At 35.8% G+C, this 17948-nt stretch overlaps 4 protein-coding genes across 5 annotated transcripts; 2 read left to right on the top strand and 2 right to left on the bottom strand.

Moving 5' to 3' along the window:
- LOC104751679 (probable eukaryotic translation initiation factor 5-2) lies at positions 272 to 2493 on the top strand. The gene is made up of 2 exons (XM_010473681.2): positions 272 to 382; positions 744 to 2493. The coding sequence occupies exon 2, from the start codon at positions 1012 to 1014 to the stop codon at positions 2341 to 2343; it is 1332 nt and encodes a 443-aa protein (XP_010471983.1). The 5' UTR covers positions 272 to 382; positions 744 to 1011; the 3' UTR covers positions 2344 to 2493.
- On the top strand, positions 4153 to 7415 carry LOC104751681 (auxin response factor 17-like). The gene is made up of 3 exons (XM_010473682.2): positions 4153 to 5464; positions 5895 to 6591; positions 7102 to 7415. Exons 1-2 carry the CDS (start codon positions 4370 to 4372, stop codon positions 6537 to 6539), a joined length of 1740 nt encoding a protein of 579 aa, XP_010471984.1. The 5' UTR covers positions 4153 to 4369; the 3' UTR covers positions 6540 to 6591; positions 7102 to 7415.
- On the bottom strand, positions 9077 to 10632 carry LOC104751682 (protein BPS1, chloroplastic-like). Its single transcript, XM_010473683.1, has 2 exons — positions 10057 to 10632; positions 9077 to 9759 (listed from the first exon to the last, which is right to left on the bottom strand). The coding sequence occupies exons 1-2, from the start codon at positions 10423 to 10425 to the stop codon at positions 9160 to 9162; spliced, it is 969 nt and encodes a 322-aa protein (XP_010471985.1). The 5' UTR covers positions 10426 to 10632; the 3' UTR covers positions 9077 to 9159.
- Positions 13631 to 16487, bottom strand: LOC104751683 (RHOMBOID-like protein 8). Of its 2 annotated transcripts, XM_010473686.2 has the most exons (7): positions 16156 to 16487; positions 15578 to 15741; positions 15310 to 15473; positions 14945 to 15213; positions 14715 to 14841; positions 14465 to 14599; positions 13631 to 13940 (listed from the first exon to the last, which is right to left on the bottom strand). In XM_010473686.2, exons 1-6 carry the CDS (start codon positions 16467 to 16469, stop codon positions 14477 to 14479), a joined length of 1161 nt encoding a protein of 386 aa, XP_010471988.1. In that variant the 5' UTR covers positions 16470 to 16487; the 3' UTR covers positions 13631 to 13940; positions 14465 to 14476. The 2 variants fall into 2 exon arrangements, with proteins under 2 accessions (XP_010471988.1, XP_010471986.1); XM_010473684.2 differs by lacking the exon at positions 13631 to 13940 and having other exon boundaries at positions 13950 to 14599.

The following is a 17948-nucleotide window of genomic DNA, read 5'->3' on the forward strand; positions in this document are numbered from 1 at the left end:
AAAAAAAAAAAAAAATCAAAGATGATTTATAGAAGTAGTGATTTTAATTTAAAGAAGTAGGGATTTTATTTGTGTGTTTTAAGATGATTTGATAGCGCTTAATAAATATGACCACGGCACGTTTCATCATTCAAAGATGAATTGGATTTTGTTTTCCCATATAATTTATTAATTTACTTGCGGTGAAGGGAAATAACAAATACACTTTTTTGAAACGGAAAATAGTAAAAAGGTAAAAAGGAAAAGGAAAAAAAGAAATCATAAGTTAAACCTAATTTCTCTCGTCTTATTTAAACCAAACGCCTCTCTTGAGAAAAATCTCCAAATTCCTTTTTGTCTCTCAATCTCTCTCTGTTTTGATTCTTCGTTTCGTTTCTAAGAGGTAAATCTATTTATCCCCTGATCGATCCCTTCCACCTTTTTCTTTTATAATTCCTCAATTCGTATATAGGTATTTTGCTTCCATGCTTCGAGATTTGTTGTTGTTGTTATTTCAATCTTGTTATGATTTGTTTGTTTAGAAGGGGGTTTCGTTTTGATTTATGTTTAGCGTTGAAATCTTCATCACCTGATTTGAGTTTGAGCTAAATTTGATATTCGCAAGAATTCAATTCTAGGTTTCGATTACGACTCATAGATTTTTATAGATTGATTAGGTTTTAGTTTTGTACCGTTTAATGAGATTTGTTATTGTTGCTGTTGGTTCAGTACTCTAATGGTTCATTGTTTGTTTTTGTTTTCAGAGTTTGATAAAACCAGGAAGCTGCTGCTGCAAGTTGTGGTGTGTCTGGGGAGGGAACTCGAAAGAATCGAAAAAATTTTGAAGCTTTATTTTATGTCTGACAAGATATCACCCTTTTGCTGTCGATCTGGTTGCTTGGAAAACACTGTCCTACATCCAGAACTAAGAACCACTAGTTCTTCCATCACTCTTGTTTCTCGCATCTTCAAACCCGCCGAGACTCCTCCTCCTTTCTGACCACTTTCTTTTTTCTCAAAGAGAACAACATCATGGCGCTACAGAACATTGGTGCTTCCAACGCTAACGATGCCTTCTACAGGTACAAGATGCCTAAGATGGTTACCAAGACTGAAGGCAAAGGTAATGGTATCAAGACCAACATTATCAACAATGTTGAGATTGCCAAGGCTTTGGCCCGACCTGCTTCTTACACCACCAAGTACTTTGGCTGTGAGCTTGGTGCCCAGTCTAAGTTTGACGAGAAGACTGGGACTTCTCTTGTGAATGGGGCACACAATACTTCCAAGCTTTCTGGTCTTCTGGAGAATTTTATCAAGAAGTATGTCCAGTGCTACGGATGTAAGAACCCGGAGACTGAGATTATTATCACCAAGGCTCAGATGGTGAATCTCAAGTGTGCTGCTTGCGGGTTTATCTCTGAGGTTGACATGAGGGACAAGCTGACTAATTTCATTCTCAAGAACCCGCCGGAGCAGAAGAAGGGAGGTAAGGACAAGAAAGCGATGAGGAAAGCTGAGAAGGATAGGCTTAAGGAAGGGGAAGCAGCTGATGAGGAGCAGAAGAGACTGAAGAAGGAAGCTAAGAAGAAAGCACTTGCTAACGGCAAGGATGCTTCTTCTAAGACGTCCAAGAGCCATTCTTCTGATGAGGATATTAGCCCCAAGCATGAAGAGAATGTGCTGGATGTGGATGAGGATGAAAACGACGATGATGATGGTGTCCAGTGGCAAACCGATACTTCCAGAGAAGCTGCTGAGAAAAGAATGAAAGAACAGTTGAGTGCTGTAACTGCGGAGATGGTGATACTCTGTCCAAGGGAAGCAATAGAGAAAAAGGCCCCCATAAGCAAATCTAACGGGGATGTTGTGAATGCTGAGAATCCTCCACAAGAGGAGAAGAATCTCGTGCAGGAGATGAAAGAGTATCTGAAGAAAGGCTCACCGATTAGCGAGCTCAAAAGTTTCATCTCATCTCTCTCTGAGCCTCCACAGGATGTCATGGACGCACTCTTCAATGCCCTCTTTGACGGCGTGGGAAAAGGATTCGCTAAAGAAGTGACTAAGAAGAAGAATTACTTAGCGGCTGCAGCAGCAACAACACAAGAAGATGGATCACAGATGCATCTGCTCAACTCAATCGGAACATTCTGTGGAAAGAATGGAAACGAAGAAGCAGTGAAAGAGGTTGCTCTGGTTCTAAAAGCACTGTACGACCAAGACATCATTGAGGAAGAATTTGTGTTGGAATGGTACCAAAAGGGTGTGACAGGAGTTGAGAAAAGCTCGCCGGTTTGGAAGAATGTTAAGCCTTTTGTGGAGTGGCTCCAGAGCGCTGAGTCCGAGTCTGAAGAGGAGGATTGAGACATTATTTTTCTTCCCTGTGTTTCTTTTTTTTTGTTGCTGCGGGATCTCTCTTATTATAAATCAGTCATCAGAATTCTTCTTATTGAGATATTTTTGCAGTGTTTCTAATAAAGAAACAGTGCCAATCATATTATACTATGTCGCAAAGTATGTGTCTGTGATTGTTTCGTCGGTCGTATTCGAGAAATAATTTAGACGCACGAGTCTGTCTGAGAAGATTGATTTGGTCATTGACTTGTTTGGTAAAATATGATTGGCACTGTTGAACGAATCTATTAAAATCGTAACCATCCAAGATGCTATTAGTGGGCCTTATATATATCATCAACAAGAAAATTCGAAATAACAGAAGCAGAGGCCCGTTTGAACGGAATCAAGTATCAAGATCAATAAATAAAAATAAAAATTAATTTGATTTTAAAAATCACAACAAACATTCTTTAACTGGCCACCCCATCTATCTGCTTTTCCTCACGCGCCATTGATGTCTACTTTACAAAATTATATAGTGACGAAACGGATTTATAATACTTCTTTATTTAAATTGAACAAATAAAGAGTAAAGACAACTGTGACAAGAAAATTAAAAAAAAAAAAAAAAAGGTAAACTTAAGACCAACTAGCCCATTTTACAACAGTACAACAAAATAAATGGTCCAATTAGTTATTAGAGCTGTTGTATATATTTGTATTTTAAATTTTCAAGTGTAACGATAAGTAGTTTTATATTTTAATTGGGGAAAACAAACAATTTCATATATTAAAGTATATGAGACGAAGAAGGTCGTATAAAATTTTATTGTTACAAAGGTAAAGAAATATGAATCACAACAGACATTCTCAAATGGGCCCCCGTATGAGTGATGATATCTCCACGCGCAGTGGTTTATACCCTCTCCAAACTATTAACAGAAAAGAAGATATTAGCAGGCATATATTTTTTAATATACTGTTTTTTTTTTCTTTCCATTTCGGATATTTAGATATTTTCTCTGAAGTTATCTTGTACTTAAATTAAAAAAAAACAAATTAAAAAGCAAGACAGCTTGCTAATTGCAACCGTACAAAACAAGATAAATTTGAAATCCGATCCATTTTTATTTTCTTTGATTTTGTTAGACAAATAAAATCTACTTTTTTGTTTGTGTGTATTAAAAAAACAAACAAAAACCGTACGAAAAACACAAGTAAAAATATTGACAAAATACTGTTTTTTTTAATATATCTAAAGTGAAAAATAGACATTGTAAATTTTTTTTAATACCTCTGCCTCCTCAAAACGTGAAAAAGGGTCTTATTTATATATAAGTAAGACTGATTATTTGCTTTTTGATTTGTCTTTACTATTGCAATAAATTCATCCTAAATTTTTTTCCTGTGTTGTATAAGAAATAATTCAAAGTGCCAAGTCTCTTATTTTAAAGGTAGAGAACTATAATCATTTAGTGTTTCTTCTAATAATCAAAGTATATCCCATCAGACTTTTTTCTAATCATTTTAGATCATTAAATTTGGGTAATTCATTTTTCTGTAAAACACAAAGGAAAAAAAAAAGTAGTAATAAATAAACATTTTTTTTATTTCGTTCCAACAGAAAATGCAATAATGAGCATAAAAATCGCAAAAAATAAAAAGGAAATAAAAGAACATCATTAACTGAACCTAAAATTAAAATTAAAATTAAAAAAAGAGAGAGTGAGATACACGCTCTAAAGATCGAACGGTTGAAAAGAGCAGGTTAGTGGCGATATCACAAAAAGTTTTGTTGTCGTCTGCCTTTAAACTGTAAAATATTCCCTTCAAAAAAAAATAAAAAAAAAATCAAAGCAAAATCAAAAAATTCTCTGTGTAGAGAGAGAGAAGAGAAGCACCGTAACAGTAAATCGCTATCCCTTCGCTTTTGCTGCTTCCCCTTCTCTGCCCGTTTCAATTCTCTCTCTCTCTAACACCTAACCGTACCTACCTCCTCTTCTTCTTCTTCTTCTCCTTTCGCTGACTTCGTTACACTGTAAAACAAACAACTATGTCACCGCCGTCGGATTCAGCCGCCGGTGACATCCTCCACCGTGGAGTCGATCCGATGATCTGGCGCGCTTGTGCTGGTGCTTCCGTGCAGATCCCTTTGCTCTACTCTAGGGTTTACTACTTCCCCCAAGGCCACGTCGAGCACTGTTGTCCTTCCTCACCTCTCGTCTCTACTCCTCCTCCTTCCACCTCTCCCGTACCCTGCCTCATCTCTTCTATCCAGTTGCTCGCGGATCCGATCACCGATGAGGTCTTCGCTCACCTCCTTCTTCAACCCGTGTCTCAGGACCAGTTTCTCCCTACCAATTTCTCTAGATTCGCTGGTTACGAAGGCGATGTTGTTGATAACAACAACAAGGTCACTACCTTCGCCAAGATACTCACTCCTTCCGATGCTAACAATGGTGGTGGCTTCTCCGTTCCTCGCTACTGTGCTGATTCCGTCTTCCCTCTCCTTGATTTCGCAGCCGATCCTCCTGTTCAGAAGCTCTTCATCACCGATATCCACGGAGCCGTTTGGGATTTCAGGCATATCTACCGCGGTACTCCCAGGCGCCACTTGCTAACCACCGGTTGGAGCAAATTCGTCAACGGCAAGAAGCTAATCGCCGGCGATTCGGTGGTGTTTATGAGGAAATCGCATGATGAGATGTTCATCGGCGTGAGGCGAGCACCGATTTCGAGTAGCGGCGGAGGAACGAGCTACTACGGTGGCGATGAGTACAACGGTTATTACAGCCAGAGTAACGGATTCGTTCCTCCTCCAAAGGAAGATGACGGATGTGCGAAGAAGACGTTTAGGAGGAGTGGTTTAGGTAAACTGACGGCTGAAGCGGTCTCGGAGGCGATGAATAGAGCGGACAAGGGTTTACCATTTGAAGTGGTGTTCTATCCAACTGCTGTGTGGTCCGATTTTGTTGTGAGAGCCGAAGATGTTGAGTCCTCCATGTCTATGTACTGGACGCCTGGTACTAGGGTGAAGATGGCTATGGAGACCGAGGATTCTTCCCGGATCACGTGGTTTCAAGGCATTGTTTCCTCTACTTATCAGGAAACTGGTCCATGGCGTGGATCCCCTTGGAAGCAGCTTCAGGTATATGATGTTTTTGTTTAATAATGGTCTCTGCTCAATTTAGATTCGATCTTATTATATCTCTAGTGTGCAAGGCTTCAAGTCTCATTCTGGTTATTGAAATGCTAATCTGGGTTTTGAAATGTGAGGTTGTTTTGTGCTGAGATGTTGCTTTGTAATCAAATATATTTCTGAATTGGAAACAGGATTAGTAAATCCATATGAAAATGATTGTATTGGAAACAGGATTAGCTGATTCGACATTTTAAACCTTGAAAATAAGTAGCAATGTCTTGATCTTGTGTTGAACTCAGCTTCCTTGATGTAGAGATGCTTTTCTGGCCACGCAATGTACATTGTGTTTGTTAAACTAGTGGTAATCTTAAGATACTTGCATTTTGTCAGTACATTCTGCTTAGTCTAATCATTTCTTTGTTTTGAACTTGCCTAGATCATATGGGATGAACCTGAGATTCTGCAAAACGTGAAAAGGGTGAATCCTTGGCAAGTGGAAATGGTTGCAAATGCAACTCAACTTCATGCCTCTTTCCCTCCAGCAAAGAGGTTGAAGTTTCCCCACACCGGAGGGTTCTTGAGTGGAGATGACGGAGAAATCCACTATCCTCCTCAAAGAGGACTGTCGAGTGCAGCAGCACCTGATTCAAGTCCCTATATGTTCCCGTATACTACATTTCCTGCTGGCATGCAGGGAGCCAGGCAATATGAATTTGGGTCTTACAATCCAACCGGATTCATTGGAGAAAATCCCCCCCAGTTATCCACCAATAACTTCTTTAGTCCGCTTCCTGGGTTGGAAAAAGTGTCGACTGAGAAGAATTTTGGAAGTCAGCCATCAGATAACTTATCACCTAATAGCAACACCACCAATCAGTCCTCTGGAAATGACCTGGTTGGAAACCGAGGCCCCACTGCAGCAAAAGCTAACTCGATTAAGTTATTTGGAAAGACCATTACGGTGCAGGAGCCTTCTGAGAGCGGTCCTGCAGAGTCTGGCTTGTGTGAAGAGGATGGCAGCAAAGAGTCCAGCGACAATACAACACAATTGTCCTTGACACCTGGTCCTAAGAACCCGTGAAGATTCTAGGTGCCTAAAGACTCCAACAGCCACGCAGAGTATAGCTGCCAAGGTATATTCTGATCTCTTCTAAGTACAGTAATCTATTGAATCAGTTGGTAAAGCTATAATTACCATTTTGCACAAGCTGATATCTCGTCCTTCTCCCAATGAAATGTTATACAATAGACTAAGAAACGCACTTTAGGACTTGTGAAAACTGTCTCTATCTCTTCAGTCTTCAGTAATCGCCTTGGAGTTTGGAATGTAAGCATTACTTGGAATCAAGATAGTTGTCATATCATTACAAATACATGTCCTTTCACTGCATTAAATTACCCATATTTGGTCTCATATACACTATTAAGGACACACATAATTGGCTCCGTCGTCCATCTGAACTATGCATTACTGTAAAAGTCCATATAGCATTATTTGTATGGTTGTGTTACAATTTTGAATTTGCGGAAAGAGCTTATTATATATACAATACATTATAATGTGGCACATGCCGCACATCTCAAGTTTGGAATGATTTGTACTCTCTTTTTTATTTTGGTTGTTTGTGGTGTTTTTTTCACAGGGTTAAAAGGATCTTCTTTGCTGGAATCTCCGAAGTCCCAAGTAGTAGTAGTACTATCCATATATATATTTGGTGTTTCTGCATTTGACTCTTTCTCTGGGTTTTCTTCTTTGCCACGTGACAATCTGTTTTTTTTTTACTTCTATTTTTTCACCAATTTCTCAGAGACATTTGATGAACATCTCGCTCTCTCCTCCTAATCGTTAACTATTTTATTGGGGTAAATTGTCTGGATTTTTTACGTAACCGTGTTTTAAGACTCTTGTTATTGCAGTAAGAACAGTAAATAAATTCTACTATGATTTAGTCATCAATCCTCTTTATATGCTGTTGTTGTTCTTTGCCAATAAATAGTGGTACCATTTTTTTTTTAATTCCCCTAAACCTAATAATAATAAATAAAGGAAGCTCTCAAAGGTCCCTACAATGTTTCTGACTCTTTCTGTTGTGTGTGTGTCTCTGACTCATTAAATCTGTGTAACCTATTTGACAGTAAGCTAGGGTTGGGTTGGTTTGATAAGTAGTAAACTAGTAGTAATTATTAATCAGACAAATAAGTAGTACTAGTATTAGGGTGGTTTGATTAGCAATTTAAGACGACTTAAATTTATTGGCCGATGGAGAAAATGGTAAGAGACATTCAAGGATCTGTCATAAAACCAAACGGAGGGGCACAATAAATATAGCTAGACTTGGCTAGCTCAATGTTTCTCATCATTATTTCACGATAATCTCTATACATTCAAAACCTATTAATTATGTTATAAGTTATCCAAGTTATAACTAGTAAGTAAATTGTGAATTTGGTAATTCTAGTAAGTAAATCTGATTGGGAGAGTGGACCAGGTCTCGGTTTTTTAGTTTCCTGAAATGGTAATAGTATGATAAAGATAGAAGAATTCATTCTTGGACAATTTAGCTGTAAGTTTACACAGCCTGTAACGCAAAACTAGTTGAGACTTGAGAGTGTTAGGACAACCAACAACAAAAAAAAGTAAAAGTAAAATATTAAAAAAATATCAGAAGAATATGGTTACGTTTTGGGGATACACAAATCATTCTTGGTTCTGACTTCAATCATAACTCTCTGAATTTACACAAGGACGAACAAAATATGTAATTATTCGATATACAAAAAATATTAATTTCAAAATGAAAATTAGCAAGTGGGTGAAGTTTTTGCATGGTAAAAAAGCAGCAAAAAAGTGTGAAAAGAAGTACATGAGGATAGGTGTGGTGTCGTCGGCGTCAGAGGCAAAGCCTGACTGAAGTTTTCTAGTAACCCAACTTTCCAAATAGCTTTTTTTTTACCAAAAAAACTTTCCAAATAGCTTTTTTTTAATTTTACTTTTTGGTTTCAACTGTTAATTGATTTTTGATGATGCCTCACCTCTCTCCCATCTCCCTTATAATTTCTGTTTATAATACTTCATACCTACATTTTAAATACTGTAATTGTTTCTAAAAAATGATAAAATTAAGTAGTTGACAAAAATCTAGTATGATCTTATTCCAAAAAAACAGAAAAGTTAGAGGCAATTAAAACATTACATAAACAATACAAATGGATTGGAGAAAACAAATGAAACAACAACAATCAAATCAAACAAATTAGTAGTACTAATCATAGAAAAAGAAGAGCACGAGATGCTCTCTCACTTACTCACTCACTCTGTCTAGCATCCAAGTCAAATCAAAGTCCAATCCTCAGGTTTTGTAATCATTTTTGCTGTTTTCATCTTTCTTCCCCTCCTGCAAAACTCTCTTTTTCCGTATTCTAGACAACTGTCACATACTGTCTCTCTTTTTTTTTTTGCAGTCAAATTTTTTTTCATCAAAAGCAAACCACAACGATAAAAAGAAAAAAAAAAGATTCATATGGAATCTTTTACTTCGAAAAATACTCACATTTTAACTTCTCTACAAAAAAGTTTTTGTAATAGCTAATAAGCACCATATTAAAGAACAACAAAAGTAAAAAACATATTCTTTGGATTTTAAATTATAGTAGAACTTAAAACAAAGCCTAATAAAAACTAAAACTGCTAATGTTTTTTTTCACCGGTGGCTACAATAATCCAAAAGCAATTTCCTACCATCAACAATATCATCAAAGAAATCATCAATCTGAGCAACAAAACTCTCTGTTCCATTCCTCAAATTCCCTATATACCCTTTCAAACTCTCAACTCTCTCTCTCAACCCTTTCTCCGCCGCCTCCTCCTCTCCTCGTCCTCCGCCGCCGCAACAACGCCGTTCCAACTCCGCCTTGAGCTCCTCCATCGCCGTCTTGCTTCTTCTATACTCATACATCATCATCCCTTTTCTCGTCCCAATCCTCTCCATCTCCGCCGCCACTCTCTGCTTTAACCTCACCATCATCGTACCCGTCGCCGCCGCCGCCGCCGTCGTGTCTCCGGGGATGTAATAGACAAGACCTTGCATCAAGATCACGAGGAGCAGCGAGTTTATGTTTTTCATCGTGTTCATCACTCCTCTGAAACCACTGAAACCGTTCTGTATCTTGGATGACTCCATCGTCGTCGTAACTTGCTCCGACCAAAAAGGAAACCTTTGAATACGATTCTCCATTAATGCTCTGTTTTCTTCTTCTATCCCCACAGCTTCTCTCCTACATCCAGTTATCGCTCGTATCACCTGTCCCATACCAAATTTATATTCCAACTTTTTCAAGATTTTCAAGATTAAGCAAAAACATGTTTAATATATATACATATTTTAAAAAAAACAACTTTGAATATATTTGGCACTAAAAATGTTAATGAATCAAATATATGTTTCATATAATTTTTTGTTTGTTTGTTAATGGATATTTTTTAATATAATGTTTTTATTTGGTTTTTTTAATATAAAGTTTTGCACTAGGACCTACAAATAATTTGAGACAGTACTCCAAAGAGAAAAGAAAAAAAAAACTTTGTTTTCTTATTATACCTGCCGGGAAATCTGAGGGGAGAGGAGACGGCGGTGGTGGTAGTGGCCGTCGAGAGTGGAGGCGATAGAAAGAGCGGAGGAGCAAAAGCTTTCGACGGAGGAGATAGCGGATTTGATGACGTGACAAACGTCCCAAAGCTTGGAAGTTTCGTCCATGTAGTCGTCGAGCCACTTGTCACCGACAGGGAGGTTTAGTTTCTGAACAAGAAGTGTGAGATGAGAGTGAGAGGTTCTTAGGAGACATATCACTCTCTGTAGGAACTGCACGGACATGAAGTTGTCGGAGAGATAAACCCTTTCGAGATCTTCCATTGATCTGTTTAGAAACGAGTAGAATCCGTTTACTGAGTTTGTATAAGACTGATCCATTATTATTTTCACCCCTTGAAAGAAAAAAAAGACTTGGTGTTTTTTGTTTGTGTGTTTGGTGGACTGATGAGAAAATTTGGGGATGAGAGAATTAAAAGGTTATATAGGGATTTGGATGAGTAAATGAAAAGGAGAGTGAGAGAGGAAGAAGAAGAAGGAGCAGAGATCTTGTAAGGACGAAAGTGATTGTTTAAAGCAATGATGGTTGTTTCCTATAGAGGAGGAAAATGATCATTGGTAATACTTATATCTCTCCACTTTTTAATTACTTTTTACTTAAATTTCTTATGGAAAAATTTGTATTCCGAAAAAAAAAGAAAACAAAAAAGGAGTTGAAATTTGGAAAAGTACAACACAAAGGCATTTACAATAGGATTTTGACATTTAAAAAAAAAAAAAAAGAATAGGGAAAAGGAGAAGATAATTAGTCATCAATTTTTCTGATACTATATTTGAGACATAAATAAAAATTAGATAATAATTTTTCTTTCTAGAAGTTGCTCATCTTAGATAGATTCTTTGTCCGAATAAAATCTCTAGTAATTGATGATTCGTAGAAAGAATTATGATCATGCTTTTGAGTACATAAATAATCGAATATTACTACTAGTAATTTAGTATACGATTTAAGCATTTTCTACAAGGGCATCTAATACCATATCAACATGTTTTACCAGTTATACTTATACCTCACTACATATTGTCAACAACAAAAAAAAACAAAGAAATTCTCATTTGGTTTACAACTTCTAAAATCCAAACCCTGTTTTCTTATTGATGATACGTATACATCCGTAAGTTACATATATTTTGTAACCATTACCTAATATACTATATAGTCTCACGAACTGAAATCATCATATAAACTTGATTGTTTGATGATTTGTATGAATGGCTCAATGCTAATGGATCAAGATAGATAAGGTTGTATAACAATTAGATTCGTTCGTAAGTATAATATATTGTAACTAAAGTATACAGGGAATGAACAAAAATCAATCAAGTTCGTACCTCCAAAGTGGTATTTCGGACCCATTCGACGGCGGATACCAAGAAAAGAATTACTACTATTATTAAAAAGTATAATTAACTTTTTTTTTGGTCAGAGATATTCTATATAAAACATTATAATTGCCCCATTGGAATATGTAATAAGAATAGTTTAATTAAGTAGATCGGATAAAATTACTTTAATGCAAAAGGGGGAAATGAAATGCTTTATTCCCGTTATCAAGCCGGCGCGTAATCTATACTCAACTACATAATTTGTATTTTTATTTCACGTTCGAACTCTTTTTTATCACATTCGTACACAAGCACACGGCACGCTAATCCCAAACCACCAATCGTAAATAAAATCATAATCATCTCTATACAACTTATTGCCTTATTGGTACTTCGGTTATACGTCATATCGTGAATAAAGGACCAACGACGGCCAAATCCTCGAATAGATGTGTATTATCCCTTATAAGACAAGAAAAAAATGTTCTATCCGAATAAATGAAACAAGAGTCCAAAAAATATTTGGTCAATTATTAGTGACTCCCATATTAATTACGCATGTGTTTGTTTGTGGATGTGTATGTGTGTATATGAAAATTAAATGTGACATTGGAGTGGTGAGATGTGGGAGAGAGAGGGGGCCATCAAAATCTAATGGAAGCGTCGGGCGACTCAATAATTTTTGGCTTCGCAATTACCCCTTGTTTATTTTGCTCTGTCATCACCATTTTTTTTTTGTCACGTTTTAATAATTCATTTGTTTGTTTGTCTACAAATCAAATAGACAAACGAATCAGTAATTGATATAGCAAAAAATATATCAAAACAAAAGTCAAGAAAATGTTCGGGAAAAATCTAGAAGATGATATATTGATATTGGTAGGAATATTTATTTATATATATAACTTAATAAGTAATTCGCAAAATATCTTTAGTCAAATGAAAAGTATAATAGAGATGCATGTAGCGTATTATACAGCGATTGATCTAGTAATAGAGAAGACTTTGTAGTAGATTTGTGAGAATGTTTCGTTATCTCAGTAATGGCTTGAGATAAGGAAACAACTGTTTTTGGTCCATACCTTCTTCTTCTCTTTCCGTCAAACATTTTGAAATGGATCTCCTATTTTCGTTATAATTATTAGTTTATTTACTTCCTTTGCCCATTTAATTTCTGTTGAGAATGTTTTATACATATTTTAGTGCTTTCTTGATTTTAGTCTTTAGATATAGTTACATATTATTGGTACCAGTAGATGTTTAAGAAAAGAAAACAATATATGTAAGACAAAAGTTAGAGTCTTCTACGACTTTGTTAAAACTCGATTGAGGAAAAAGAGTATACAAAAACGGTAAAAAGTTTGGAAACTTTTATTGTATTAATACCTGTTTTACCTAAACGAGAAGCTACTATATAGTCACTACACTTTTAATCAAGTTATCAAGGTCAAAAGAACCTTTAACACAGAAAAGAAAAGGGCAATCAAAAATAAGGGTGTGAGGTGATAAGTTAATAATAATAACTGATAAGCACTCCACTAATCCTCTAATCGGACGGTGGAGGTAGATGGGAAGAGTTTAAATGGTCATCAAGAACCGCTACTACTTAAGATAAAGTTTTTAAGAAATTTGGGAAAGTGAAAGTGTTGAGTCGAAATTAGGATGCAAAGGTATATGCCATTTCAACGTTTAATGGTAGAGACTTGTGGCTGTAATATTCCATATTTCGTGTATATCATTGATGCACATGAAATTTTAGTTTTTTAGTTTTTGTTTAATAACTTGTTGATGTGGTCCAAACTCTCGATTTTAATGATAAATATAGTATTAACTAAAAAAAAAAAGGACGATTGGAGTGAGCCTTATACATTGAACATAACAAATTAACGAGTGTTTTTTTTTAAAATTTTATGTAGAAATATATAAATTTAGGAATCGGTTTCTTCTACAAATCAAGAATTTTTGTTACTTTACTTTTGTGTGCAAATGCTAAAACATCTGAACAAGAAGCGTTACCAAACTTGTGTTGGTTTGTGGGTTATTTCCAAAACACAATGCTTTATACAAAGTTACCAAAAACAAATTTTCCCCAACGACCATCTGGTCCAATTCTGGCTTCACATCCCCTCTTAACCGGATAGAGTTATATAAAGTCAACTGATTACAGAACTGAGTAGGTCCTTTGCCAAAAAAGAGTAGGTCCTTTGCCTTTTTTTTTTTTTTAATAATACACCGAATCATTTAATTGAATTCTGAACCGAGTTCGTTACCTTGGAAGAAATCTAGATCAATTTGAAACTACAAAGCAACAATGCATAATACAAAAGTGAAAGGTCCACAATACAAAAAACCAAAAACATGAGTAGAATACACATTTAGTGCGTGTAGGAGAAATTAAACCAATATAGATGTAGTAGGCAGTTGAGTAGCTTAATGAGATCTAGGTCCACAGTATGGGCTTCTTCTTGATATATATCATGTTTATTTCTCAATTCTTTTTTTCGAAATTCCTATATGTAATAGTAATCAGTTTTAGTGACCCTATCAATATACAGTATGTGTCAAGGTCGGCCCTTTTCTTCTCAATTCTACTACACCCACAAAGCCACACATATTTATCATCATCATCATTATAAAGCAAATAACTAAAAGAAAAAAAAAGTATATACATTTAAGTAAAACAAGAAGCTAAATATTATACTTACTGGTGTGTCATGTGTGCGTAGATATGATGTGGATTGTGTAAAGTTTGTGTAAGAAGCTAATGTGGCTACTGGGTCCTCATATGGGACCAAACTTCGTAGACTTTAGTATTCAGATTCATAGAATCAAGAACCAAGACAATAGGCCCATTACATGTCCTACTACCCCTTATCCAAATCTAGGCTACAAAAGTTCTCAGAATTGACCAAAGGATTACGAGAGTGGAAATCTTCACAGATTTGTGATTTGAGGTGAGAGTTTTGTTATATGCAATTATCTAAGTGTGGGAGTGAGTATAGTAAATGTATATATGTAGGAAAGGAATTGAAACCTTGGTTCATGTTTAAGAGCAGACGAGTGTGCAGAGGTCTTGTGTCCTGGCTTGTGAGATATTGGTGTAAGGAAATATCCGGAACTTTCCATTGGCCATGCACGTTAGTGTTAACTGAGCATCACTCACCATTGCCTGTCATATTCACATATAGTTTTTACTATGTTGTTGTAATCACTAATCGAACTATAAAGACTCAAATTCTAGAATCAGGGTCACACAACAAAGGTTATGGTTTAGATGAATATACCTCGCAGGAAGTAGTCATGTCGCTGCAACTCCATTTTTTGGTTGGAACACAGTCAACATAGCGACACCAGTGGCAATGACGGTTGAGATTCACCCCCCAGCACGCTGCTAATAGAACCCCAGCAAGCCTAATGAACAGAGATAGGATAAGTTTTTCATGTCATGCGAGCGCAGGGAGAAGAACAAAAAAAGCTAGATCAGAAAGAGAATTAAGTTAAGGGAAACTCTCACATTCCACAAAATACGACCAAGCTTATAATCCTTAATACCGGTCTGTCAAACTGTTCTTTAAGCCTTGTGGATCTTTTCATATCATCTTCAAACAATTTTCCCTTATGAGATGGAGGCATCTGTCTCAGCTGTGGGGTGAATAATAGCACAAATCCAAGGAGGAATCCTGATATGAAACCACCAATATTTGCAAAATTGTCTATGAAAGGGAGAAAGCCTATCAGGAAATTCACAGTGAAGATAGTGAACATTATCACTAAGGCTGAAATCTGTAGCAGCAAAACAGAAAAAACAAACAGAATCAGAAAAGGTATGAAAAGAAGATAGATAACCAAGGACAAGAAAGAACACAAGAAATCCTGGACCTTGCCGGTATATAGATTCCAGTTCTTTGCAAGTGCAGAAAGCATGGCTCCAATCAACCCAAAGAAAGCAGCACCAGAAGAGATTGATGGGATGTTTCGAACAAACAATACAGCAAATAGACTTCCCACACTGCCAGAGAGGAAGTATATTATGGCAATCCTCACTACACAAGCAAAGCAAAAGCAGAAGAAATGCAGATTATAATGGTGATAGACTCCGTCAAAATCAGATTAGGTGAAGTAAACTAAGTCAGTTTGGCTAATTTACATGGTCCAAATTGCTGCTCCATGTATATTCCTACGAAAATCAAACTCCCAAGATTTATGAACAGATGAAACAGTCCACTGTGCAGCCAAGGAGATGTCAAAATACGCCAAATCTCATGATTCTCCGTCAGAGTATTCCAAGAAAGACCTCCCATATGCTCTAACCTGCCAACTCACAAGAAAATAAGAACTAAATAGCTTATAATCAATCATCTAGTAGCAAAAATTACACATGTTCCCTTCAATTTAGAGCTCTCAAAAGAAGCAGCACCAAGATCCACAGAAATAAACACTCGAGAACAACACAGATTTGGAAACAAAGAACTTGTCACTGTAATCAAAGATTGAGACACTCATCAATCGTGGAATCTAGTATCATCCAAATCAACAAGCTCTTCAGGAAGCTATTGTAACTGATACTAAAGATGAGCACAATGAAACATTCGAAATCACAGGTGTAAGCAACGAAGCATCCAAAATTCATCTCTACAGGATATAACAAATTCAAGTAGAGATCCGATTCCACATACAGGTACAAGCAGAGACCAAAAGCGAAATCCGCCGGAGAGAGCTACTTACGTTGAGGCGGAGGGGCCGAGCATAGGATTCTCGGAGAGAGGCTGGAAAGAGAATCGACCAAGGAGTTTGGCGGCGCAGTGACCGTGAGAGTTCCTGGAGCAATCGTTGACGCCCATAGTTACAGCGAAGAGGACGATCTGAAGAAGAACGAAGACGGAGACGAGCCAAGTGTCTCGTTTGATTTGCCGTGAGCGGTGACGGAAGAAGGAGATCTTGTCCCAGCTAGAATCGGCGGCGTTGGAAGTGGAGAACGAGAGATTGTGAGAGATTTCATCGATCTGCGTCGTCTTTGGCTCTGTAGGAACCTCTGCCATTGTTGAAGGTGAGCGAGAAATTAGGGATTGAGGACGACGAATTGGGTTCTTTTGTAAGTGGCGGGAAAATGTTAATTGCCGAGAACAAACCGAAAGCTAACCGTTTAAGATCCGGTTCGGAATTGATTTAGAGCCGCGTACCACACTATACACGTCAACAATCTTCAGGGTGTATTAATTTAAATATATTATTTTAATTAATTTAAGTTTAAAGGGTGTGTATTAACTATTATATCAATCATTTTAAATAATTTGCGTTTTAATTAGTTTTTTATATGATTTTGATGATTTTAGTGAATATAATTTTTTCCAAAATTTCACGTTTAACTATGAAATTATGAATTCTGTATTTTGACTAGAAAATCCTCTAATATATTTTTAAATTTTTAAAAATCATTAGAAATCAAATCCTCAAAACGTTTTCAATTAAGGTAGATTTCAAAGAAAATTTTCAAATCCTTAGTTCAATTAACACTGAATTTCATTATACTTTAAAAAATTTATGATTGAATAATATAGATATTTTTAATTTTTATACAAATCAATCAAAATGTTCGACTAAATATATCTCCCAATAATGTTTTGATTTATCTTATTTAAATTCAGATATATAACAAATAAAGCCAACAAAGTATTTGTCTTTTTCAATTAGTAACCCCATATAAATGGTCCAAGAAAAGAATGCAAATTCAATTACAAATCAAAATGAAAAAAAAAAATTCATTTACAAATCAAATTGAAATAAAAATTTCTTTAATTTTTTCAATCCCTCTATGAAAAGAACCAAATGATGGTCATCGTACATACCTAATCCTCTTATTTTTATATTTGAAAGCTGAATTCCAAAATATCAGTTTTAAACATTTCTTTTGAAATAATTGACTCATTTTTAAAGTCATGTAATCTTCGCACGAAAATACGACTAAATCAGTCTAAAAGATATATACTTTATTGGGGTTAAGTTTTTGGAAGATCTCAATGAAAAGATATTGCAGTGTCTTGAACATTAAAAATACAACAACCTACATAATCAATGAACAAATAAAAAATATAATTTTAAGTCGCGAGAAAGTTATAGTTCAGATGAAATTAGGTGAGGTAGATGTAAGTGAAGTTGATGAATGAAAATGTAAAAAAAAAAAAAAACCGTATTATATAAGATAGTCAAATGGCTTATCAAAGTGTCTTTTTTTAATATGATAACTAGTGAGTGATGTGCACATACGTGCCGGGTTTTTTTAAATTATTTTTTTCATATGTGTTTCTCAGAATAATACTTATCTAATTTTATATTTTTGTAATTGTATTATTATTGTACGTTTTTATTTAGTTTAGTAGTAATTTAAAAAAAAAATGTTTTTAGTGATAGTATTGGATTAGTTGGTAAGGTATACCCACAAAATTGTAATGGCCTGTATATTTTCAATTTTAGTTGGGCCGTAAATAAATATCCCTTCTTTGATTTGTGAATGATTAATT

The sequence above is a fragment of the Camelina sativa genome, chromosome 16 (genome assembly GCF_000633955.1).
Source record: "Camelina sativa cultivar DH55 chromosome 16, Cs, whole genome shotgun sequence".
In the NCBI taxonomy this organism is placed as follows: Eukaryota; Viridiplantae; Streptophyta; class Magnoliopsida; order Brassicales; family Brassicaceae; genus Camelina; species Camelina sativa.